This window comes from Lagopus muta, chromosome 3 (assembly GCF_023343835.1).
Source record: "Lagopus muta isolate bLagMut1 chromosome 3, bLagMut1 primary, whole genome shotgun sequence".
Taxonomy (NCBI): Eukaryota; Metazoa; Chordata; class Aves; order Galliformes; family Phasianidae; genus Lagopus; species Lagopus muta.
Window position 1 is genome coordinate 60,633,344 of NC_064435.1, and position 27,292 is coordinate 60,660,635.

A 27,292-nucleotide genomic window follows, 5' to 3' on the forward strand; every position below is an offset into this window, starting at 1 on the left:
GTGGAATTAACCATAGTCATCCCATGCTTACCAAGGTCATTTCTGCTTCTCTGTCTGAAGAAACCAAAGTTAACTTTTATGAGCCTGGAGAAGGTTGATATTGGAGAAGTATCTTCTTTTCTCTGATAACACTTCTAATATATGAGTCTATATTTTTCAGACAAGAGGCTTTACATGAAACACAAACTACAAATTTCAGTTCTCTTTTTCTCAGTCATGATTTTCTTCTGATTCACACGAGTAAGGTCTTTCAGTAGAAAATAAGCCTTTATTCTTTGAATTGTCGTGAAATAGTGCCATGAAATAATGGGAATTTCAGATGCCATCATCCCCAGATTCTCATAATGACTGAGCTATCTCCAGTTTTCTGGTTTCCTTTGCAACAGATTTCTTACTGCTTGCATATGTTCTTTTCTCAGATATTTTTTTTTTTTTTATGGTACTTTTACAGTCTGATATCATGTGACCCTGAATGATACATAAGGTAGAAATTTGCTCAGGTCATTTCAAATAATTTTAACCTTGGTGCAATCCAACACTGACTTATTCAAATTAGTACACTGGTATCATGAAGGAATTCCATGTCAAAAACAATGTGTTTTTCACAGTTTGAAAGACTTAAATTGTTCTTTCTTTGCTGAAGAAATCAAGTCATATTTCCCAGAGGAGCTTCTTTCATTTTGTAACTATTTCCTATTGCTTATGAGTTTCTTAAAAGAAGAGTTGCCTCTTTTTGCTGCTAGGTGGTTTCTACTTTTATTCATTATATGTTTGTCTGGAGTTTCAAACTATTAGGGTAATTTGATAGCATAATTATCAGCTACATAACACAAATTTGTATGATGAACATGTTCCATAACTTATCTCAAAGATAAACTGGAATGATCCCATCACTCATTTGACTGTATCCAGGCATGCACTTTGATATGATAAGCATGACCCAGTTTTCTTGAATCCTGAATAATGTATTGCATGAATCACTCTTGCCATTCCAGTTTTCAAACTATAAAATTTTCCATGAAATTTATTGCACTGTCCAGTTTTATTCATCATGGTGAGCTCCTCACACTGTTGCACTGTAAGGATGGTTGTACTGGCTAGACCAAAAGTTTGTCGATGGCCAGTGTCAGCATCTTGAAGCTTAACAGGTTTTTTGTTTTTTTTTTTTAGCATAAATGCATGTGTTAAATGTTTACATATTTTACATCATTTAATGCATGGTATCTATAATGCAGGAATCATCACTGAATATTTATCATATATAGGAATTGGTCCTTTTTGTGAGGACAAATTCACAGAGGTTCATTTTTTCTTTGCTGTGAACAGCACACTCCCAGTATCCATAAGCAGTGGGTATTCATTTCCTGGAGTCTTTCTCAAAGTACAACTTGTTGGACCTTTTGCCACGACAGCCTCATGATCTGGATTTCCCAGTGGATCAGAGGAAGAAGACTATGTAACATGGAAAGTATGGGTGCATCTGATTGAAACCAGCATGTCCTTTTAGTGACATCTAGTGTTTCACTACACTTCCTGCAATGTCTCCTAGTCCACCAAACCCTCCATCATAGTAATTAGTGCCATGTTCTGCTGTTGAGGTGAAAGATATTAAAACAGAACAACCTGCTGGAGGCTGTAGGGGTGCATTAACCACAGCATTGTTAGCAGGTCAAGGGATGTCCCACACCACACTGCACTGGAGCAGTCTCACCTTGAGTACTGTGTGCAGTTTTGCATGCCACAGTGTAAAAAAAGACATAGAACTATTGGAGAGTGTTCTATGTTCAAATGAGAACTATGAAGATGGTGAAGAGTCTAGAGGGAAAGATGTGTGACGATCGGCTGAAGTCCTTGTGTTGGCTCAGCGCAGAGCAAAGGAGCTGAGGAGAGGCCTGAGGGAACGGCATGTTGCTGTGTCAGGGGAGGGGCAGTTTGGGGTCAGGGAAAGGGTCTGTACCACAGGGCTGTGGGCATGGCTCCGAGTGGCAGAGTTTATGGAGCATCTGGACAGTGCTCCCAGACACAGGGTTTGAATTTTGGATTGTCCTGTGAGGGACCAGGAGTTGGACTCAGTAATCCTTATGGTTCCTTCCATCTCAGGATATTCCATGATTCTCTAGAGGAAACTGTAGAAGCACAATACTATATTCTTAAGTGACAAGTCAATTGTAGTTTAAGTTATTTCACCAGCGCTTCATTTTTTTTCTCACTTTAGCTGTTGTAGTTCAGTATGACCTGGAAAAGGTTTCAGGTTAACTTGGAGGCTTAGAAAAGAAAGCGATTTAAAAACACCAGAAGAGATCAGATTTACACTCAGTCTTTAAACAGAAAGACCAGCTGATGGGCATTATCAAGATGGAAAGATACGTTTGTTAAACCATAACGAAATCCCTTATTGCAGGAAGGGGAGAGTCAAGAAGAGAGGGAAAAGCTGAGCAGGAAGGTGCAAGTACAATGTAGCTAGAGTTGGGCTGGCACAGAGCAACTGGGTTGTGGAAGCCATGCTAGCAAAGGGGTCTGTTTTTTTTCAGGTGAAAGACAGTTCTGTAGCGAGGGCTTGCTGTGATGGCTAGGGGAAGGAACACGGGTACCACGAAGCTAGTTCTTTGTGTGGAAGCAACCGCAGCACGAACATGGCGTGGAAAACAGCTGCAAGGACACAAACCCCCGAATGAGGGGCAGGAGCCGCGAGCCCTCAAGCACAGGTTGGAGCAGAGGGCAATGCCGGCCCTCACGGCCCTGAGGAGCACAACTGAGGCGGGTTCCTTTCCCCAAGTCGCGAGCACGGTCGGGCCGCCCTCGGCCTGCCTCCTCCCGCCGCCGGAGTCCCCTCCTCCACGCCGCCGCTTTCCCAACCGCCGCCGGGGGCGGGCGGGCACGGGCGGCCGAGCTTCTCGGGCCCTGCCGGCGCTGCCCATGGGGGAGTGCGGGGTGCCCGCCCAGGTCCAGCTCTTCCTCCGTGCCTGCGAGCAGGGCGACTGCGAGACCGCCCGGCGCCTGCTGGGGCTGCCTGGCGGCACCGCCGGGTCGGCGGCCACCTCCGCCTGCGGCACCGAGGAGGCGGTGGAGCCCCGCGGAGAAGCGGCCGCCGCCGCCCCTGCCCCCGCCGTCGCCGTGGACTGCACCGACGAGGCGGGCAACACGGGGCTGCAGTTCGCCGCGGCGGGCGGCCACGAGCAGCTGGTGCGGTTCCTGCTGCGGAAGGGGGCCTCGGTGCAGAGCACGAACCACTACGGCTGGAGCCCGCTGATGCAGGCGGCCAGGTAGGGGCGCCCGCTTCCCCACCGCGCCGCAGGCCCGGGGCGGGCGGACACTGGCCTAGGCGGCGGCCGCCTACAGCCCCCGACACCTAGGGCGGAGCAAGCGAGGGAGGATCTCGTAGGGGCTGGGCCGTGGGGAGCTGTGATTGCGCGGAGGGGGCGGTCACCTGTCGACTCCCCAGATGGCGACCCCGTGGGCTGAAAGAGTTGGGTTGAGTGTTCTGGTCAAGTGCTGAGTTTCCTTTTTCCTCCCCTTCCTACGGCCGCGTAGGTATGGAAGGGGCATGAAGGGGTGCGGTGGTTGACGCTTGAGCAAACTCAGTGCAGAGCCAAGGTGCCCGGAAGCCTTCACCTGAGTGTGAAAGCACTGCCTGCCCCTCTTCTGTTCAGCCGTGCTTCATTTTCTCTTGTTTTCACATCTACCTGTTGAAAAAGCATCTCTGATATAACGTAGATTAAAGTAAATGGAAATAATTGATTTCACCTGGCTTTTCCTTCCTTTAATAAATGGAGAAGGATATCCTTCAGCAATAAGCATACATAAGATGATTCCTTTGGATGTTAATGACAGCACTGGATCTCTGTGCATCATACCCCTCTATCATCTATTCACTGCAGGGCTGCAGAAGGCTCTGGTATTGCTGCTGCTTGTGTTTGTGTTTATCTTCATGTACAGAATGCTCTGTGGAATTACGTATTTTGCAAGATTTGAGAACAGTATGAATTGAATGTTTGATTGAGAGGTTTTTTGTATTTTTTTTTTTTCTTTCATAATATTAAAATACTTGGAAGAAAAGGATCTGTTTGAAAGTCAACATTCTCCTTTCAGTTAAAGCCCACAGAAAGTTCCCAAAGAATGAGTCACACAGCTGGTTTTCCAGTAAGAACAAGGAAGACAGGGTTCAACAGTTCTGTTATTTCGTGAAGGTTAAAAAAAAAAAAAAGTACCAAAAACATTCTTAGATTTTTTTGTTTAATGAAAACCTTACACTCCTTCTCCAGAAACAATAAACCAAATCACCATAGCCTGCTAATTGTTTTAAAGAAATGACTTGTTACTGTTTGAGAAGTGCAATAGATACAGAAATCTGCAGAGAAAGCTTAAAGTGGCGAAACTTTTTTTTTTTTTTTTTTTTTTTTTTTAATGGATAACTAAAAAGGAAATGCAATAACCATACAGACATACTTTTCAAACTATGCGCATGTTGAATTTTCTGGCTGTGTTTAGTTCTCTTGAAATTGGTGAGATAGCATGTATGTATAAAAGTAACTATGTTTCCAGTGACTGCAGGAGCTGCTGTAGTGATGTCGTGAAGTGGAAAGGTTACACCAGAAGCACTAGAGAGCCCTTGGAGGCTTCCTTCTGCAACTGTGTGTTTTCTGCAAGTACACCAGGGAGTTTGGGTCCCATGTCTGCTCTTAGTGGTTGGTTGCATTCCTGGGGATTTCCTCAAATAACAGTTTTTTCTCTTTAGCACATGAAAGGAGCTTTCAGCATCAAAATTTGATTGTGTTTAACCCTGCACACGCATATAGTAATGCATGGTAGCTGCAATGAGCTGTGCAGAAGTACATATCCTGTAAATGTTTTGTGTTTAGTAAAATGAGAGATTGCTTCTGCTGAGGAGGGGTCTAAGGTTCCCATCTCCTCACTGTGAGCTAGCTGATTGAAAGGGTGGCCTGTATGATGTTCTTTCAATGAAACTAGCGTCAGAATCCGAGTTTCAAATGTTTCACACAAGAAGAGTTTCTCTGTTTCCCCAGTGCTGAGTTCCCTTCCCTTATAATAACAGTGGCTACTTGCTATATTGTTTTCTAAGCCTTATGAGAACATCACACTTGCCTGTGTTCACTCTGACCCTTCTTTCACTATGGGAGTTGGTTCATTTTTCCCAACTACAAAGCAGGGGATTGATGCTGTTACAGAAGATGAGTAAACCATTTCATAAAACAGCCAGGCTTTTTTGTTTTTCTTTTCTTTTTTTTTTTTTTCTTCTTTTTTTCTTTTTTTCTTTTTTTTTCTTTTTTTTTTTTTTTTTTTTTTTTTTTTTTTTTTTTTTTTTTTCTTTAGCATGGACTGTTTGAAGTTTTTGCCTTACTCATTTAGTAGTAAAGAGGGTATTTATTTAAGATCTTTACAAGCGAACTGACTTTGATCCTCAACGCTAATATAGGCCTTGGAATACAAGGTTGCAAGTGACTTCAAGGCCTGTAGTTTATAGAAGCTATTCTGTTGATGGCCTGAAGGTAGCATATTGTTGCTTTGGCCAGAGCTCTTATATTGATGTCTAGTTTATGGGCATGGTCACTGGTGCATGTGAGACATTTTAGGAAGGTGCAGTCCTCATCTTTTGATTGCTCCCCTCCAGTAAGGTGATCACGGCCTCGTTCAGTAATGTATGCTTTGAATAATAGAATCATAGAGCCCACAGACTTGGAAGGGACTTTTAAAAGTCATCCAGTCCAGCTCCTCTGCAATGAACATGGACATCCACAGCGAGATCAGGTTGCTCAAAGCCTGGTCCAGCCTGGCCTTGAAGGTATCTAGGGATGGGGCATCCACCACATCTCTGAGCAGCCTGTTCCTGTGCCTGACCACCCTCACTGTAGAAGACGTCTTCCTTATATCCAACCTAAATCTACCATCTTTAAGTTTGAATCTACCCTTTTTGAGTTGCTTATAATCCTCCATAGTAGGCCAGTCCTTTCCATTAGTCAGTAGGCCAATTTGGTAATGACATTTTTTGTGTTTGGAGTATGTCAGTTTTCAAAGTATGTCAGTAGCCTCTATGATTATTTCATACCTCTTTCTTTCTCTCAAGGTTTGGACACCTAAGTGTGGCTCACATCTTGCTGGAAAATGGTGCTGATCTCAACGCACAGAACAAATTAGGAGCCAGTGTCCTCACAATGGCCTGTAGAGGTGGCCATGTCAGCATGGTAAAATTATTGCTGGAATCTGGAGCTTATGTAGACAATTATGACCATTTTAGCACAAATGTGCTTAACAGCAGCAGAGATGACCTTCCTGACATCACTCCATTAATGGCAGCTGCACAACATGGACATGAGGCAGTGGTACACCTGTTACTAGACTGGGGAGCTGATTGCAACTACACTGTGAAGACTATGGGCTGGAGTCCTTTAATGCTGGCAGCGGTTAGCGGTAAGGTGAGCTTAGCACAGCAGCTCATGGAGAAAGGTGCCAATCCTGATCACCTCAATGTACTGCATAAAACGCCTTTTGAAATCTCTGTGGGCTTCAAGCACAAAGACATGAAGGACTACCTGGAATCTCTCACAACGATTAGAATTCATACAGGTATGGAACATTGTTTTTTTCTTTTGCTTTCTTGACGTTTTGATCCTGTATTTGGAAATTGAAGGAGTTAATTTGTATGTACACTTGTGTTCTTTAAAATTTGTAACTGGACTTCTGAAAATGTTGGAGCAGGTGCACCTACCTTGGGTGAAGCAGGAACGCTTGGCTTTGGCAGATTTCTTCCACATTAGTGTAACAAGATTCCTGTCCTGTCTCCTGTAGTGAGAGACTAAAGGTGTTCCTTTTGTCTAGTTTCCTGAAGTAACTAAGAGAAGTGATTAATAAAATGCCCACATTAAGGACAAGAACTCCAACACTAAAGAGCCTTTTTGACTGATAGCTGAAGGGGGGAAAAAAAAAAAAAACCACCACCAACAAACAAACAAACAAACAACTTGAAAGTTCAAAGATAGAGGAATTTAAATGGCAAACAAGATATTGTGTTTAGTGGTGAAGTTTAGACCTCGAGTGACTTAGAAGAGTCACTATGTTTCTGATCCCAAGGGAGGGGAATACTTAAATAATTTCAGGACTTTGTAACATTTGTAAGCAACTTTCTCCTCTCAAACATGAATACGCCTGCATGTGTCCACAGACTGTGCTAACGCACATATAAACTGGATGAAAATAAATTTATTTCAAAGCAAATCTCAAGTAAAATGGCATTCAGAAATTTTGCTTTTATGGTGGTTTTTATTCTGCATTGTAATGCATATATTATGCACTGAAAGAGATAAAGGAACTGATAAAGAAGCAGCCTGTAACTATGCTGTTAATGAATATGTGATGGTAGCTTTAGCCAAGAGAATTGAAGGATATAAAACAATCTTATTACTAGATGATCTGAAGGCTAAGTAAGATGGGAGCAAACTTTTGACTGCAACACTTTTTATCCAAACTTCAACATTATGTTTAGTACCACATAATGAACCAGAAGGGCAGAACGGTATTTTATTTGCTGTTAGTAATTTTCTTTTTGAATTACTAAGTAAATTTGTATTCTGTTGACAGGATATTTTTCTGTTAATCTGTATTATTCTGTTACTATTCCTCCAATTTCCTAGGTTTTTCTTTTTTATTAAAGGTAAAGGCTGAGCCTATTTGTTTTCAGCTGTCAATTTGAAGTGTTACAAATGCCTTACACTAGTTTTGCTAAGATATTCTGGATTTACTCATTTTATTTCTCCAGAAGTTTGTTTATGCTGACAGCAAAAGAGGATCTGTAAAAGCTGCAAGGCAGGATAGGCTTCTGGTTTTCTAACACTAAAGTTTTTGCAATGAAATCTAAGGATAGGACTGACCCTAACAAACCTTTCCCATGTACTTCCACTCATTCAGTCCTAGTGGTAGAAAGCCTTCAGGGTGTGTTAGTCCACTCTAAGCTCTCTGCAGCTTGTGATACCTGGAGAGGTTTATTTAAATCTTAGCTAATTATTTCTCTGTTACAGTGCAGGGTAGATAACCCACAATCCCAGTCACCTACTTAAAGCTTGTTAATTTTTACTTAAATTGATTCCTGCGGGTCAAGCTTCCCTTGTACTTCAAGAAGGAAGGACAGAAATCTGACACTTCCTTATGCTTCAGAGGAGATTTGAACTCAGTCAGGTGCTGACTTCTAGGTTAAGTTTGGAGCAACAACTTTCACAGCCAGGCTACCAGGTAGAACTGGCTGACTGCTGACATTTGCTCTTGACCACCCTCTGAGAAAGAGACCTTGATTAGTTACTTTACACAGAATCAGGCATCTGTGGGATTTGCTAGTGCAATACCCTCTGTTTTGCATGTAAGTTCTGTGCACGCACAGTTAGCTTGATGAGTCTTGAAGGCCTTCTGTAATCATTCAACTTAAAGAATGGAAAAGGTGTGCTTAAGCTAGAAGAATGGACTTGCATTAAAGCGGATGAGTATTCTTGCTACCTCATCTGAGGGGGTGTTTCCACCAGCAGAAGAGTAATAACTAATTGCAGTGGAGAACAGAGAAAAAATATTAAACATCTGAATAAATTTCCACAGTGATGTTTGACCATGGCTTTAGTCTACTCTAGCACTGCAGTCTGCATATCCTGTGGAAGGCAACAAAAAAGGAACTTGTCTTCTGGGCCACTACCGTGCACAGGACAAATTGCATCCCAAATGAATGCACCTCTTTTCTCTCGGATGCTTTCAGTAACAAAATCAGTACTGCCTCTGAAGGCCTGGGCGTTGCCTGTGTACAGTCCTTGTCCTTACTTCAGCTTACACGGGCGGTAGTCCTTCCTTCTGGCACCTCCTTGTGGTCCCCTGCTCCCTTAGGCTGCCTCTCTTCCAGACTTTGTGCATGCCAAGTACAAAGTCTCGTCCTTTCCTCAACTAGTCTTTTGAAATATTTTCTAACAGTGTGCTTACATATGGTTCCTTCTGTTAGCAGTTTCTTAATCAGAAGAAAACATAGAACTGACACAGTTTCTTCTGTTATTTCAGACTTTCCAGCAATTGCCTTTGTTCAGCATTTTCAAGTTACTTTTTTAGTCAAGCTATGAACATTAACCTTTTCTGAATCAGTCCTGGGAGACCTCTCAACATCTTGTTTTCTTTAAAGACTTCTTGGCCCATTGGCTCTAGTGTCAGTAATGCCTTGGAAGACAGAAGGAAATTTATTTTTCTGGTTTGAGTGGAAAGTGCAAAACATGTCACTATTTTTCCCTCATCTGCTGCAAAATCAATGGTTTCAAAACACTGGGAAGGCATACAGAAGGAAACATTCTTCACTCAAAGTATTAAAGCTGAAATAATTACAGTAGTTTTTTTGGTCATGATGATCTAGGAGTGATGGATTTCTATTAATGTGCAAATCGCATTTGATCATCACTATTATTTTTGTGACCTTCACAAGTTAACCTGTCAGTACTTGAGACAAAGTGAAAAAATGGGTCATCTTACAGAACTCTTTTTGAATCACTTTCCAAAACAATCCTGTAGTATTTGAATCTTAACTGTTGTACAGAGGGTCTCACCTGACCACAGAAGCATACTGTGGTTCTCTAATTGATACTTAGATCTTCCAGGAAGGAAATACAGAAATTTCCTAATACAATTTTCTGATGCAGAATGGAAGTTGAAAGGCAAAAAGCCAGTACCAGTGCTATGGTGCTACAGTGTTTAGCCTACAGGTTTACAGTGTTTACCATACAGGTAAGTGATTCTTACTAAAGGGAATAAAAGTTATCTGTGCATTCTTTGTTCTTATAAAATGTATATGCAAATATTTATTTAATAGTATAATTGTGCAGAATTCATTTTTAAAAAGTTTTTGCTGTAAATTTTTACAAGAAATTTTTGCATTTTAAATATTGTTAATAAAAGTATTTATGCTTTTCAGATACAGAGAAGAGGCAACCTGACATCTTTCATGCTTTGAAATTGGGTAAGCTGGAAGGATTTTTCTATTGCCTTGTTCTGTAACCACTCAGTGTGCTTATTTGCTAACATGGGAAACTGAAATGCTTTCTGTTTTCATGACTGCTTTCTTCCCTTTCACTTTTAAAAGTACAATTATTTCTGTGGTTTGAATTTATTTTTCTTCCCATTCTAACATGAGAAAATGTTTATGAGATCCTGGTCATGTCCTTCGTGCCACAGTGGTGTGATTTAGTGTTTTCTAAGACTGTGCTACTTCAACATGACATTTTTTTCTTGTATATGTTAAGTTCAAAAAACAGATTTACTAATTTTTTGCAAACAGCATGCTGACCTCTACTCCATATAAGCATTGTAATTGCTATTAAAAATTGTTTCAAGAAAGAAGTACTTGAAATCTTGTCTGTTCTCTCATGACAAAGAGTGACTTTTGTGAGCGCACCATTAATGAATCTATTTTGTGGAAAACAGAAAAAGCTAGAGCCATACTGTTGATTTAAATTTGATCCAGACTGTGATGGGTTGCATTCCTGGTGACTAACTGTTTTCTAGTTACCTATTTATCTTCTTAAACATGGGAAGAATTTTAAATCTTAGGAAATTAAATGTTACATCCGATGACAACATGAGAAGAGTCCCATGAGACCTATGATAGTCTCAGGAGAGATTTCCTCCTTCTCCTGTCATTCTTCCCTTACTTGGGCTAAGATGCCCCAGGCAGTGGGGCTAATACAGTCCTGATATGCAGTGGGCTTAGTAAGCCTGTCTGGAACTGTACACAATCTGTGGCATAGAAAATCTGATCTGGTGACCTTCTATGATGTGTGAGTGACAGCATTGGTGGACAAAGGGAAGGCAACTGATGTCACTTACCTGGACTTGAGCAAAGCCTTTGCCATGGTTCCCCACCACATCCTTATCTCCAAATTCAATGGGTGGACCACTTGATGGATAAAAAATTGGTTGAAAGGCCGCAGACAGAGGGTGATTAATGGTCCTGTGCCTAGGTGTAAGCTGGTAATGAGTGGTGTCCCCAGGGGTCTGTCTTGTGACTGGTTCTCTTTAACATCTTTATCAGTTACATCAACGATGTAATTGAGTGCATCCACAGCAAGTTTGCTGATGACACCAAGCTGAGTGTGCAGTTGACAGTGGAAGGAAGGGATGCCATCCAGAGGGACCTCAACAGACTCAAAAGGGGGGCCTGAGTGAACCTAATGAGGTTCTACACAGCAAAGTGCAAGGTTTTGCACTTGGTCCGGGGGAATCTCAGGTATATATACAGACTGGAAGTAGCAGTCGTTGAGAGCAGCCCTGTAGAGAAGGACCTGGGCATCGTGATGGATGAAAAACTTAAACATAAGCCAGCAGTGGCTCTTGCAGCTCAGAAAGCAAATGGTATCCTGGGCTCCACCAGAAGAGGGGTGGCCAAGCAGGGACAGGGAGGTGATTGTTCCTCTCTACTGTGCCCTCATGAGTCCCCATCTGGAGTATTGTGTCCAGGTCTGGAGCCCCCAGCACAAGGAAGACAAGGAGCTGTTGAAGAGGGTGCAGAGGAGGGCCACAAAGATGATCAGAGGGCTGGAGAATCTCTCCTAAGAAGAGAGGCTGAGGGAGCTGGGCTTGTTCAGCCTGGATAAAAGAAGGCTGAGGGGCGACCTCGTTGCAGCCTTTCAGTACCTAAAGGGAGCCTATAAGCAGGAGGGGAGTCAACTCTTTGAAAGAGTAGATAAGGTGTAATGGCTTTAAGGTGAAGGAGGGAAGATTTAGGTTGGATGTCAGGGGGAAGTTCTTTAATATGAGAGTGGTAAGGTGCTGGAACAGGCTACCCAGAGAGGTTGTGGATGCCCCATCTGTGGTGGTGTTCAAGGACAGGTAGGATGTGACCCTGGACGATCTGGTCTAGTATGAAAAATGAAGGTTGGTGGCCCTGCCTGTGGTGGGAGGGGTTGGAGATTCATGATCCTTGAGGTTCCTTCCAACCCGGGCCATTCTGTGATTCTGTGATCCATATAGCACTGAAAGCTGTTTGTACCCCTGCTGACTGTGGTACATGCATTGAGAATTAGTAAGCTTCAGCTCATCCTTGAGTCAGTCAGATTTCAATTCATCTGCCCTTCTCATACTTGTGAGACCTATAGTTTGAGGTTTGAAAATGTTATTGCTGGGTCAGAAGTAGTTTTAGGGAGCCAAATGAATATTAGTCAGTGCATTGTTGTTTTCTTTTTTGTTTGTTTGCTTTCTAAACTACTTGGTTATAAAAAAGCTTTGCTGCGGTAAGAAGTGACAGGACCCCAGAGTTCAATTCTGAAGTTTCTGTGAGTTCCAGGGTTTCTGTTTAACAAAGTCTGTGATGTACTTCTATGTTAAAAAAGGCCACTTGATGTCTTTTATTGAATTGAGACATGAAAAATCAGTTCTGTGCTTTCTATTTCCAAGAAATTAGATTATTATTGTGGGTGGCATGGTGCCTGCAGGGCTTATCTGGAGTTCTGACAATCTTTCCAAGGAAAGTACTGACATCATTGATTCTGTTGAGGGAAATCCATGTCCTGAAGCAGTATATTAAGTTGTCGTTTTGTTTTGTTTTAGTATGTGAAAATATTTTCATCAGCACAGCAGTTGTGGGTTTGTTTGTTTTTGCCTCTGCAATGCAATTGCAATTTCTGCAATGGTACATAGTCAATCAGAGATCTTTTTTTCTTCTTAGCTTCTTCCATCTTTTGTCTGCCATACGACATCAAAAAAAGTAAGGGAGCTGGGTGAATTTAAACTCTCTTCAAAAGATGGCCCTGACTAACCTCATACATTTTTTAAAAATTCCTTTTCCTCTCTTTAGTATGACTTAGACAAAAAAAAAAAATCAGACAAAAAAAACTACCCATATTTTGTATAGCTTTTTGTAATCTTGGTGACTATCAGCCTCTTTTATGTGGAAATGTGAACATTAGGTTTGCTTTTAAAAAAGATGACAGGAATAATGCATTATTTTTTATGAAGGAGTAGGGAAGATTGGAGATTTGATTTAAATATCAGAACCAGAGTTTAAAAAAAGAACTCCTTTCTGAGTACAAGAAGGTTGAGCACTGTAATGGACTCTTTCCCTCAGAGGCTGTGGCTTCTCAATAGCAGTGGTTTTAAATAGAAGAACCACGCTTGTGGAAGGAGTTATGGGCCAGTATGACACTGGATGTTGTTTTTTCTACTTAAGTAAAGGTCCAACACCTTTCAGAGTGTCTTTGTTCTTTTTGATTCTAGAATTGTGTCTTTCTGTGATTTCTGTCTATGGAAATTGAACAGGGATCTTAATCGTGCTGAATGACTGTATCTGAGCATCGCTGCCGTTTCCTGTACATTATCTCAGGACAATTTTATGGAAAAGTTACATACTCTGCATGAGATATTCTGTCATTTGTACAGCCTTTATGGCTTAGTTATGTAAGCCATTTCCAGTTAATGTAGGCCAGTGTCAGCAAATCTAAATATGTATTAATTCACTGTCTGAGAAGTTATCTACTGCTGATGTGTAAATTATTTTTTTATCATTGTTTTGCAGGCAACTTTCAGCTGGTTAAAGAGATAGTTGATGAAGACTCAAGTCAAGTCAATGTTACCAATGTTGATGGCGCATCTCCATTAATGATTGCAGCTGTAACCGGACAGCTGCCTCTTGTCCAGCTCCTTGTTGAAAAAAATGCTGATGTTGACAAACAAGATAATGTTCATGGTTGGACAGCACTAATGCAGGCCACATACCATGGGTAAGTAAAGTGCTGTTCGGGTCTAACAGAAATTTGCATCTTCTTAGAAAGCCTATACCAAGCTCGAGGCAGTCACCTTTGCTTATGCCCTGTTTTCTGGTCCAAAATCCATTCTTACAATTCCCCTCTTCAGAAGTTTTCATTAACTTTTCCAAAACATGTTTACCAGAAAACTTGTTTTCTCTAAGGCTGTTTTATAAAGAGTCAAAACCCAGAAGTTAGGATGGGTACTTCACGTGTAATCTCAGTCCTACAGTTGGCAATATTTAAATGCAGGAGGCTCCTGTATTCAGGTACTCCTCTTGTCTGTGAAAACAAGGACTGAAAATCCTTATACTCAAAAGAATCTCTGCTACCCCTTGTTAGAAGCAGTTGGTGGGATGATCTCTGCAAGCAAGTTCTATGTGAGCTAAGAACTCTGAAGGATCGAGTTACTCTGTGTGCTCTGAAGGTGCAGAATGGGAAAGCAGGATGAAGAACACATTTTTAAGGAGTAGAAGAAAAGTAAGGGAAGAATGCTGAGGAGCTACAATGAGAGTATGCAGAGGTTTTATTAGAAGACAAGAAGAACATTTGTTCTTCATTTTAGGTTGATTTTATTTGGTGTGTCTTCAGATAGAAATAATTCTCTGAAGTGGAGATGCTGAGATCTGTTTGTCAGCTTCTGTGGTAGAGTTGGTTGTCAACTATTGCTGCTTAAGAATATTTGTTCTTTTGAGTTGGTTATATGCGACTGCTTTTATACAAGGTCAGTCTCGAGGAATTTTGTATTGAATATGTTTTCCATAACTTTGCAGTCTGTTGACTTATTCTGTAGGCTGTAGTACAGTATTGGTTCTAATTTGCAAGGCAAGTCCTGCTTACTTTTTGAAGAATATGAGAAAGGAGAGGGATTGATGAGGATTGGATGTTCTGTTATGCAACTTGCTTTTATGAGCTTTTGCTAGAAGATGTTTGTAATATCACTTATTGCTGATCTTTTTGTGCATTCCAGACAATTCAGTGAAATATCTATCTCTAAGTGAAGACTGTCTGGAGTTCAAAATTATTTTTAGTCACTTTGGCTTTTATTATATGCAATTTCTTAGCTGTTACGAATATGAAGTTGTTTTTATTTATTAATGATGCTTTATAGTGATTTCTGGACTGATCTTTGTATTTCTACCTGCTTTATGTCCGAAATTTCATTGGGAAATTGGCAACAAGTTTCAGGATTATTTCCAAAGAGCAGCTTAAGAAACTAACTATTTAAATTAGTTTTTTAAAGCAGACTTTCTGCATACCAATTAGTTCAGTTTGTAGTAAGAAAAAGTGTGTGACAAAGGAATCATGGGAGCTCTTGACTAAATTGTGGATAAATTTTATACGTGGTTAGCTATTGCAAAGGTAAAATTGATCTGTAATTGAGAAGAAATGGTGTAAAAGGATAGAAATGAAGCACTGGTCTTCTCTCTTTATCTCTTTCTCTCATATAAGCAATGCATTTTTTTTTTCTCTGCCTTGAAGAAACAAAGAAGTTGTAAAGTATTTATTAAACCAAGGAGCTGATGTCAATCTTCGGGCAAAAAATGGATACACTGCTTTTGACTTGATAATGCTGCTGAATGACCCAGGTATGCTATTTCAGAGAGCACCAAGGAAGTGTTTGTAATTGCAACATAAACAGATAAACTCTTAAATTCTGAAAGTTACACTGAGGTTCCTACAGATGATTGGCTGAGGTCCATGCCTTACTGGACCAAGTAAGGATAGTGTCTGAAAAATATTTTTACTGAATTAATTGTTCAGATGGATAAATAACCATATGAGCTAATTGAGTTTGTTCCTCTTGTTTTTGTTTTTGAAGGTACTCCAAAATGAGGTGCTTTTGTCATCAGATCCTGTTCAGTGTTATTTAATTGTTGTGGCTCATGTGTTCTGTAGTGTCTTTAGCACTGAACTAGGAACTGGAGCTAGAAGTTTCCACTGAGTGAGCAGCAGTGTAGGGTCAGGACAAAGAGAGTGCAGTCATAGAATCACAAGGTTGGAGAGGACCTACGAGATTATCTAGTCCAACCATCCTCCCATTACCAGTACCATGAAGTACTAATCAATTTCACCGTTGCAGAAAAAGGAATGACAAACCTCAACAGCAATTCACCAGTTCATGTACTTGAGCCTATTTGGAAAAATGTAGGTAGGCAAGCATCACTTCCACATACAAAACTAAGAAAAGTCACATGTTAGTCTTAAAATTGTTAGCTACGGGAGCTGCTTTTGGAAAAATCAGCATGCTTTGGAGAGACCGCAATTAGATTTTATTGTAGTTTTTTTAGCCCAGCTAATTTGGGACTTTATTGTTGACCTCACCTGGTACATAAATTACTTTTTCCAAATTTGAAAATCCATACTGCTACTGGAATTAGTGTGTTTTCTCTGTGTTTACTCAAGATAGTGTTTTTGGTCACTAGCATGTATCTTTGCTTTGTCTAAAGTTGATAACTAATAGTATGAAATTTTAGAAAATGAATACAGTGAATATATTTTTCATATGATTAACTTCTTGTAGGACCAAATAGTTCATCTTGTTGCCTTTCAGAAAGAGGAATATATTGGTCAGTTCTGTCTGCCCTTCTGAAAGTCTTTCCTTATTTCTGTGTAAAACACGATTTTACAGAATATTTTTTTGCTTTCCTGTCCTCATCTCATGTTTGTTCTTTTTTCTGCCACTTCCTTTCCTTTTTTTCTTACTTTTTTTCTCTCTCTTTTTTTTTTTTTTTTTTTCTTACCATGTCTTTTCAGTCCCTTCATTGTCCAGGCTGAACATCTCCTTTCTCTTTGGGATTTAATTTCAAGCCTTTTTTCTGCAACCTGCACTTGAAGAAAGAATATTCATTTTTCTCTGCTCTATTCTATGTCAGGTGAGAAAAGGGAGCACCACAATGCTGTTCTGAACTTATGCAGAATACCAGAGCAGGCAGTTCACTTGGTCACAGCAGTGATTTCAACTGAATCATATTCTTATTTATACTGCTAAACATCTTTAGAGAGGTGATGGTAAGACTACAGCTCATTGTGTGGGGAGAAGGGGTGGGAAACAGGACAAGAAACAAAGATGTCAGTACTCATCTGCATTGAGAGTTTTAGATTTATTATTAAACTTTAGTGGAAATTACAGGAAAATCATCAGCATTATCAGTTGTGATTTGGCAAAGCAAAATAGAATAAAAGGTATCTTTATTTCTTTTAGACACAGAACTTGTACGGTTACTCGCATCAGCATGCATGCAAGTAGACAAAGACAAGAATAAAATGAACAACAGATCATCTTTGCCTTCTTCCAGAAGTAGGCAATCCTTAAATGTCCCAGTGCTGCCAGATGACAAAGGAGGTCTAAAGGTAAATGCTTTTATTCATCCTTCATGTGTGAAGCAGAGAAGGTCATTTCAGAGAAGTAGTTTATAACTAATTTGTAACTAGTTGTTGGGATCTTTGCCTTTCTGAATTCCTAATTGGCAGTGTTTCATAGTTTTATGAAATGTAGTATATGTCCAGTTTTATTCCTCTTCAGGTAACAAGGCAAAGAGAAGACTTTTAAAGAAGAGTCAGCATCAAAGTATATTTCAGTGCCTAGAAGTAGGGGTGATAATTAAATAGTGGAAGGTACTACATTCATAAGTTTGGAACTGAATTTCCATTATGATCCTAGTTTTAAATCATGCAATGTAATCTAATTTTCATAGACTTTTCCTGTACCCACAACTAATCTTCTCTTCTTTGGAATGGGAGTGGATGTGTTACTGGATTTTTTTTCCATCTCCTGACACACTGAGAAGCTGCTTTTTATGTATTTGTTCTAGATAGAAATTGCAACAGTAGTTCTTTATATTTTGCTTTTGTAGTTGACACAAAAAGGAAGAAAAATGATGTAGGAGGGTAACAGAAATTAGGGTTATGTATTTGAAAATTCTGTGATTGTGTGCAGGACAGCCAAAGAAACTGAGAGGCTGTTTCTGTCATCTAAATGTAAGAATAATAAAAAGGAGGCGTTTAGATTCATCATGAAGCAGCAAGTTTCTAGGAGGATGTGTAGACTTCATTTAAATCATGAATGGAAGTTGGCACTGAAAATTATGAAGGTCATAGCAGACCTCTAATATAAAAAGTGGAGGAACGTGCAAGAGTGGAGAGCTTACATGTCCTCTGTGTAGAGTAACTGCAATGCTGTTATCCTTAACTAGAAATTAGCAATTAAGCAGTAGGAAAAAACAGTGGGTGCCACTTGAATAAGGATATTGTGACTTATGTGGTCTGTCCTCAAAAAAAGAAGAAAAGAACATATTAGTTTATTCTGTTGTTGTTGTTGTGTTTATTTGCTTAGGTGAACATGTTTTGGTGATTATATGCCTCAGTTTCTTTCCATCTTGAGCTCACAGTTTTTACATAAACAGTACCAGAATCTTGGAAACACATGTGCTAATTTCCTGACTATTCCTGACATGAATTTTGAAGATCATTTACAGTTCTACTTTGGAATCTGTTCTACAATTCTTGAAGTGACAAGTTGTTATTTTCATATGATTATCCCTTGGTATGAATTTCGATGGACCTTTTAGGAATGCAGTTATCTAGCTTTGCCTAGTCTTTGACATTGTGTAAAGCAGATCAACTCCTGCAGAGATATGGGGCAAGGGCCTGAATTGGAGTCATGTGGGATTTCAAGGTGAAAGTAGAAAAAAAGTAATTTTGAAAGATTTGTCACTGATGAAGATTTAAATATGAATATTCACATTTAATATATTTATGTGTATCACACCCTGATCCCTGGTTTATTTCACCCAGAGAGAAGACAGTCACTACAGCGTACTTCAGTGGCACACCCTGTGCTGTTCTCTGGTCTTGCCCAATTTCTCCCCTTCTTCAGAAAGTCGTGCTTGGACCATATTCCACAACTTTTAGAATGTTTTAATGTTTGGTCTCAAAGCAACAAAACTTCATATTATCTACAAGTCTTAATCAAGCACTTTTCCAGCAGAAATTGTATTCTATATAATTCTCCTGTGTGTGTGTTTAAACAGATAGATAGTTAGAAAACTGTAAGCCTAGATAGCTTCCTCTTGCTTATAATGCTTTATTAACTATTTTGTCTGATTGTATTTTCCACATCTTATTCTTCTTATAGTGTTTGGAGAGTAAAAATGACATTCTCAGAGTTGCTGGGTGGTCATCAAACTTATCTTGCTTTTGACCAGTGTGAAAGGAGAATGCCTAAGTGAGGATCTGTCTTTTGCAACAGCTGTTCTTCCCTGTGGACAACTTCTCTGCATGGAGCCAGGATTGTAAAACAAATTGCCCAGAAGTTTTCAGTTAGGTATTTATGGTGACTCAACCAAAACATAAATTTTCTATCTAGGTCAGTGCAAATGACAAAACATGGAATCTTCTGAATCACAGGAAATGGAAGAATGAGAGGGAGCTTCAGGGGCCCACTTGCCTTTTTTTAAGGAGAACAAATGAGTATGACAGGAGCTTCCTTGACAAAGTTTCTACTTACTTACTTACAAAGTTTCCAACCTTGGTGATTCTATGATTCTATGATTCAGAAAGGGTGGTCAGGCACTGGAATGGATGCCCAAGGAGGTGGTGGAGTCACCGACCCTGGGGGTGTTCAAGGAAAGGCTGGATGTTGTGTTGAGAGACTTGGTTTAGTGGGAGCTATTGGGAATAGGTGAACGGTTGGACTGGATGATCTTTTAGGTCTTTTCCAACCTTGGTGATTCTATGATTCTATGATTCTAGTCTCCTTTCTCTCACTGTGATGATCTCATGATCTCCCTCCACACCCAGTTCTACTGCTTGTCTATTCCTAAAGTCAGTTTTTTTTCCCCTGATCTAATCCAAATCTCTCTTGCTATGTTCTATGCTGATCGATTATTTTTCAATTATAAGTGTCCAGCTTCATCTTTAGAAGAATTACATAAATATTTAGGTATCAAATTCTCTTCATCCTCTTATTTACTATTTTCTCACTCAAATTTCCTTGTTTGCAGGCTATGGTTCCTAAACTTCATATTATTTCTAGTATGTCTTTATCTGTTTTAAGATGAGGTATCCAAAACAAGTCATGAAATTCTAACTAGGGTCCTAGTTGTGTATCTCATTGAATGGCTGGAAACATACCTCTTATCAAGCAGCAGAATTCTGTAGATCTGTTCTTACAGGACCTATACTTAGTGGGATGATGCAGCTCTGATTTCCATTTTTCTACAGTGCAGCTGCTTTGCTGCTTATTCCTTTTTATGTATTTTACACTTGATTTTCTCTTCTTACTTATCACCTTGAGTCCTACTGAAAAATGTAAATTTATCAGTATTATTTAGAGCATCTGTTCAGATGTCTTACACTATACAATGTCTTAAACTATACAAAATAAATTCTGTTTCATCATTGCTTTTATTAATGAATATTTCCAAGCTCATGTTTTATTCCACTAAATATTTTCTCCCAGTTTCAGAGTAAATTGTTGCCAATTTGTTTCTTAGTATGTCTTTTGGTCATGTTGCTTTCCCTAGATTATTTTTACTGGGAGCATATTTCCCTCATTCATTTAGAGTGTTGTACATGGAATAGTGATGAGATTTATTAATGTCAAGCTATGTCAAATTTTCTCCTCCCTTCAGCCCACTTTAACCAGTTATCCTGACAAAGAGAAAGATTGATTTGGTGTGATTTATTTCTGACAAACCCATGCCAACTTTCTAATATTGCTATAAACATCTAAGGTATTTCTCAAGGGGCAGCACCATTTTTCTAATCTTTGATACCACTGCATTCTCCCATTGCTACTAGATCTTGGCCTTTTGACAGATGCTATTTTCATCTGTCAATACATTTATGTTACTTGGCTTTTTTCAACCTAGTTTAAAACCCTTTATTCCAGCTTCTGTATGTCTGTGAGACAGAAGGTTTATGGACAGGCCACAACTGCTGCGGCAGCACACTGAAGACTCCAAAGCTCAGACGAGTGTACTCTAAGCCCAGAAGACAAATTAACCTCTCTGCTAGAATTCCTTTCTTACCAGATAGTAGTACAGCTGTTCTGTACTGTAATGTAGTGGCTGCTCTTACTTTATTTCAGGTGACTTTGTGATGAGAGCATATGTTAAGAAATCAAAAGCACTGTAAAGAGTAGCAAATATGAGAGGAACTGACATGTGATCTTTTTGCTCAGTGAAGTTATTTTGATCCCTTTACAAGCAAACCACATTGTACAAGCAGTCCCTTTTGTAAGCTCATTGTTCTCCACATTAGAACTAGAGAGATTTTTTCACTCTTTGATTTCCTTTTGGCAGGTGAATAAATGCTGAACTCTGTGGTTTTTGTTTCTTTCTCAGAACCATTTGTCTCCATTGCCTTTTTCCTTCAGGTCTTTGTTGCTGAAAGTAATGTAAATCTTTATTAGTTATGGCTCCAAAGAGATACAAAGGTCTGAGTACTTTGTCCATTACTAATACCCTGTGTGGATTTTAAAATCATCTTAATGATCATTTGCTAGAGTGATTGATTTATGGGAAATAAGTTTACAGCTTATATTGCTTATTTCTACATTATGACAGCTGGGAAGAGTTATATCAATAAGCAGTTAAAATTATTAAATGTCAGGGAGAGAGAGGGATATGTATGGTGAGAGTAATGGCTAAGTATAAAGAGTAATCTACAAAAGTACGTGTCTGGACTGGACATCATATAAAGCAGTCTTGATGAAGTACTATAATTTTTAAATGACTAATTTTTTTTAAGTGTTCAGAAAGCAAAGAATTAAGATCTAATCAGACCATCTTTAGAATCTTGACTTATTTGCCCCCAAGCCACATGAAGTTTAATACAAACTGTATGGGTCTTCTTAATATAAACTGTAAGCTCTGTGTAGCCTAGAGAAATGTAACAGGGGAACCATCCTCCATACTGGAAGCATCTTGCATCATCCATCTACAAAAATACAGAAATCTGTGACCTATTTAGATAAAGTCTGTTTTGAGAAAAGTTCGGACATTATCCTTATATATGATATACCTACATAGGTAGGGGCTCCAGGTGCAGTAGTGCTTAGGCAGTATTGTTTTCTGTATTGTTTTATTTCCTTGCCTTGTTCTTTGGCAGCCTATAGTCTCTTTTCAGTCTGACAGTGTTAAAGTTACCTGTACAGCAGCACTATATGTATTGTGAATCTTGATTTTGACAGTAATATGTCAGAACTCTGTTGGTTTGCCACTAATTTTCAAAATCTGAAGGAGAGGCTTCCATGCAGCTCCAATAATTTCTATGTATGCCTCTAAGAAGAAGAAAATATGCATTCCCATTCATTGATGCCACAGAACAGAGGAATGGATGGTAAAGTTGAAAGTTGATTGTCAGGTTAAGTATTTGCCATGTAGCTGTAAAGATTTCTGGCTCAAATTAAAACAAAATTGCTGTCTACTTCATTTTTTGAGTTAGTGTGCAAAAGTATTGTAAGCTATTTTCCAAATGAAGAATAAGGACAAAGATTAATTTTACCTATGCCTGATGAAGAAGGATTCTGTTGATATTTGCAAATCAATTTAAGATTGCATTTGTAGTTTCACTCTGGAACTCCTTTGTCACTGCAGTAAGGATTACCTAGTTGTACATTTCTTTTCCTCGTGCTTTTATTTTAGTTGGAACTAAATTGTTCTTTTTTTCCTTCTCAATCCAGTCTTGGTGGAGCAGGATGTCCAATCGATTCCGCAAGCTGAAGCTGACTCAGACATTGCGCCATGGATTTTCTTCCAATCAGTTTGGGCCTTTTCCTGATGAACCTGAATCTTCATTAAATTCCACCATGAAAGCAGTTCCACAGAGTGACACAAACTCCTCTGGAACTACTGATGCTCCTATGGCCTGGGTCACAAATAACACAGGTAGTGATAAAGCTGGAGTTGTCTGATAGGAAGTGAACTCTTATGGGATAGTTGAGATTATATTATTTCTGGTTTATTAGTTCTTGTTCAGTTTAGTGTAGCTGAAAGGTCACAAATTGTATCTGTATGGTATAGAAAGAGATACATTTGTACCCCTGACTGTTGATGGTGCTAAATGTTGAGGGCAACCTTCTTTCAGCAGGGAAATGCTACAGTAACACTGGTACTGCTTTGTAGCAGGAACTCTTAAATTTGTCAAGGAATGGACAGCTCACTCAGGAGTTGTTCCTATCCTCAATAAAATAATTTATATTGTGAAAATCAGTATGTTTAAAAGCAATCTGAGAAAAAAAGTTCAGAAAAGCCCAAATTATAAAGAACACTTATTGAAATTGTATGGTTCTTTGTGCAAAAGTCCAACTGTTTATAATGTGAAGAAAGACTACTGACTTCACTTTAATTTAGGTATATGAGGCATCAGTGGAAAATGTAATTCTCTGTGCTTACTGAGGCTACAGCTGCTGAATGTTTTAGAATGGTTGTACTAGCTGATCTTAGAAATCTTTTTGAACCATAATGGTTCTATAGTTCTGTGCAAACAAAAGCTATCCTTAAGAATAAAAAGCAGGAGCATGCAGAAAATAAAACTTCATTTATGTATTTTTTCAGGTGTAAACACTGCAAAAGGAGGGAAGGATGATGAATTATTGACAACCATGGTATGTTAAACATTCTTGGCATGTTCAGAAGATAATGCAGTTAGTGCTTCCTTGTGTTGTTTGTTTTACTTTTGCTTTGTTTTGTTTTTGTTTTACATGATATACAACTCATATACATTACGAATAGAACTATCACTGGTTGGTAGTCAGTGGAATGGAACTGACAAGCTGTGATACATATGTTGTTCTATAGACTAGGAAGTAGTACAAATAGTACAGTATGACAGCTCTTGATGAATGCTGGCTTCTTTCATGAGTTATCCTTTTGAGTGATCAGCAACGAATTAGTAAAATAGATTGACTGAATGGCCGATTACTCAGTGACAAGTGGTACACTGTGAGGAAGACATGAAACAGAGCAATCTGAAAGTAAGAAATAAAGTAAACCGTAAAATAGTTTAGGATGTATATTTATATTATTCTGTTTCTTCTTTTGTTGTGCTTTATCTTCAAGTTCTCCTACAGGTTACTCCATGGAGATGTCATTAAATTTGGTTGGTGATCTTTTATTTTCTGTTTTAAGAAGATTGAGTAAATTTTGATAGGATTCACTGACAGAACTCCAGGGAGCCAGTATCACTTGTGCTGCTCTTTTCTTTTTTTTTTTCTGGTGAATGCATGTAGGGTAGGAACAAACAGGTTTTCAGTATTTCCAGGTGTCTTATCTAGGAGATCAGAGAGGACAGCTTTACCAAGCATCCTGTTTGTTGTTTCTTTGGAAGTTGCTTGTTAACATTCCTGTTAAAACTGATGAAGAAAGGGACAGTTTGTGCCACTTCTTTGTACTGAGTGAATGAACTTCCTCATGCCAATATGCACCTTGGATTCTGTCTGTTATTATGTGCTATGCATCTTCACAGATGGTACTTTTATGTCTCATTTCCATTTAATTTTGTTTAAAAATGCATTTGTCTCCATCTTTTTATTTAACTTGGAAACAGCATCGTGAGCACCCAGTAACATTCTAAGAAGAATCTCACTTCTGTTTTCCTTTCTTTTTTTCCCTTCTCTCAGTTGAGAAGCAGTGCTCCATTTACCAGGCTGCCTAGCGATAAATTGAAAGCAGTGATACCCCCTTTCTTACCACCCTCCAGTTTTGAGCTTTGGAATTCTGATCGAACACGAATCAGCAAAGATGGCAAAGCTGAACAGATGAGAACTGCCTGGCCACAGAGAGCAATCAAGCACGATTTTAACAGTAGTGGGAACTCAGATGTGGTAAGCAAATGAAATATGTAAAAATAATACTGTGTGTTATTATGTCTGGGGCATGCTGGCTGGTGAATCACATCAGTTCTATGTTTAGAAATGATTTTGAACCTATTGTCTTAGCAATGTCTTCTCCTTTTAAGGTCTGCTTTTTAGGAATAATGCATACCTCTGTGGGAGGAATGTAAATGGTGTGGAAGTTTCCTGTGAAATAAAATGTCTTATTTGATGTTCATTGGAACAAATGACTAGACATAAGGAATTTGCTGCAAACTGCTAAAGTGACTATTGCTTCCACCCTTATGCATTAGTTGCCAAAGTAGGCATAGCCATTCTAGAATATCTAAAGCTGCTCTAGTTCTGAAGACAAGCTGTGGGAGAAGAAGGTTTCTCAGTTTTTTAGGAACTGGGAGGAAGTGAAGAAAAACTGCTGAGATGTGTCGTATGCAAAAATATGCTGGGAAGTTTAGTAAGTGATAATATTTTACCAATTAACGATCATGTGACCTTAACAATCTTGACAACCTTTGTTCTCCTAGTTGCTCACAGAGAAGAGCAACTTTTTTTTTCTGTCTACCTGTTTTAGGTGAAAGTTAGCTTAATACCACCAATAAGGAGGTTTAGGTGGAATGTGGTGCACTAGGGCAGGCTGGATGCAACCTGGTCTAGAGGGACGTATCCCTGCCTATAGCAGGGGGATTGGAAAACTAAGTGATCTTAAAGGTGCCTTCCAACCCAAACCATTCTATGATTAGAAGGAATTGATCTCAGGATGGTAAAGTTTAATTTATCATCCTAAAAATGATTGTGGCTCACATGTATAAAGAGATGAGCAAAGCATGTAAAGGAGGACTAGCCACTAGCTACATTTCTGTAGGGAAAGAAATGAGAAATGTGTTACTCAGAGAATAGGAACAGAGGAGAGAAATATTGTAAGTCAGAGCTGGAAGAAGTTATTTGAGTAACAAGTTAAGAAGCACAAAAAAGTTGAGCTTTAGGAGTCATATATCAAATGGTCAGCAGTGGCCAATAGAGTGTAAGGAGAATTCAAGGAAGTTGCAGACGTGGTTGAGCATTTGGCTAGCATGTAGGTATATCTTTACTGCATCAATTGAAATAGTAAAATGATGCAGGTAGATGTTTACGTTGAGGAGAATATGAGTATGCAGCTGGAGGAGAGAAAGTTCATGTTGCTTGTTGCAGCTTCATTGGGAAGAAAGAAGGATATTAAGGCTGAGAAGGAGGTGGTAGCTGTTCTGTAAGATGGGAGAGACAAAAAAGGATTCTGCATGAAAGAAGTTTTTTTTTTTTTTTTTTTTGCCACTAATCACAATTTTTTCTATATTTTTTCACAGGTGCATTGCATCTACTCATTTCATGTTGGCCAAAGGTTAAGGAGGCCTAATACCTTTATTATGATGTCATTTTTTTTTCATTGAAGACATATTCAATATACTATATACATTTATATAAATAGAGATTTAAATATGTTTGTATAAATATACATGTATATGCAAAGAAAGAATATTTTGTATATCCTTCTGTTTCTTCATTGAAAGATCCTGAACTTAAAATGTGTAAAATAGCTGTTGAAGTTTGATTTTTGTTTTGCTTGAGGAAGATAATTTTTTTTTTTTTCTTTTTCAGACATCTGTTAGTAAAGGTACGAGACCAGTCAAATTACCAGCATTTGCAAGAAGACCTGCATCTCCTTCAAATTCTACCAATTTCAACCATTCTCCTCATTCTTCTGGTGGATCCAATAACATTGCAGGAATTAATAGGCATGGAGGAGAACTGCATAACAGATCAGGTACCATGCTGCTATTGTTTTTAATATGAAAGTCACTTGAACCTGATGCACAATCTACATTTCTATGAAGTGTTGGAACAGAAGTGAACTTTGGACACCTACATAAGGAAGCAAAAGCCTCACATCTGTTGCAGAAGTCTCATAGGTTAACTCTTCTATCAGAAAAACTTTTTTATTTTATTGAATCCACTCATGGTGATTCAGATGTACACTTGTTCCAGCTGGATGTTCCAGCATGTATTTCATGGAGCTTGCATATGTGGCTTGAACTGTATCTGCCAACTGTAAAGAAAATATGGTGAAGCAATGCAGGAAATGTATCCAAAGAGGATGAAAGTCAGTGCATATGTGTGTGTGCACGTAAACAAGGTTGGCTCCCCTCCTCTCATAGCTGGTATTTTGCTCCTTTGCTGAAAGTTGCGGAACAGATCTGAACCTTAAAGTTCCCTCATACACAGTCAGTTCTAAAGTGATAGTGAATGGTGAAGACAGGTGAATTGAGTATTAACAGACCTTTAAAACTGATGATCTCCTTGACTCTATGTGTTGTTTTTTCTTTTGTTTGTTTGTTTTCCTTAGGTGGCAGTGCAGACAATGTTTTATCACAGATTGCAGCCCAAAGAAGAAAAGCAGCAGGCTTACCTGAACAGAAGCCCAGTCAACACAATAGTCCAGTCCAGGCAACTCCTTCATCCACCCTGTCTGATATGCAGTGTGCTCAAACAGCTGGTAATGGACACGTAGTAAAGATACAAATGAATGTAAGTTTTTCTGCTTCTAAATTAACTTATTTTAATAGGTCACATGTCAGTCGTGAGCGATTGATAAGTACAGCTGTGTGACATTGCAAAGCCTAAAATTAATTAATTTACTGCTAAAGTAGTGGAAACTTTA

The 27,292-nt window shown here is 39.1% G+C and overlaps 1 protein-coding gene across 2 annotated transcripts in view; it reads left to right on the forward strand.

Annotated features, from left to right (window-relative positions):
* Positions 1–1,749: 1,749 nt before the first annotated feature.
* The window catches only part of ANKS6 (ankyrin repeat and sterile alpha motif domain containing 6), a 44,054-nt gene continuing 18,511 nt past the window's right edge, over positions 1,750–27,292 (forward strand). Inside the window, exons 1-11 of one of the 2 annotated variants that reach the window (XM_048940846.1) lie at positions 1,750–3,263; positions 6,083–6,582; positions 9,941–9,985; positions 13,535–13,739; positions 15,246–15,352; positions 16,969–17,117; positions 22,453–22,657; positions 23,327–23,376; positions 24,391–24,594; positions 26,233–26,398; positions 26,978–27,159. In XM_048940846.1, coding sequence (XP_048796803.1) covers positions 2,566–3,263; positions 6,083–6,582; positions 9,941–9,985; positions 13,535–13,739; positions 15,246–15,352; positions 16,969–17,117; positions 22,453–22,657; positions 23,327–23,376; positions 24,391–24,594; positions 26,233–26,398; positions 26,978–27,159 — 2,511 coding nt within the window. In that variant the 5' untranslated portion in view covers positions 1,750–2,565. The remainder of the gene's footprint in view (positions 3,264–6,082; positions 6,583–9,940; positions 9,986–13,534; positions 13,740–15,245; positions 15,353–16,968; positions 17,118–22,452; positions 22,658–23,326; positions 23,377–24,390; positions 24,595–26,232; positions 26,399–26,977; positions 27,160–27,292) is intronic. The other variant, XM_048940845.1, reaches the window with a different exon arrangement.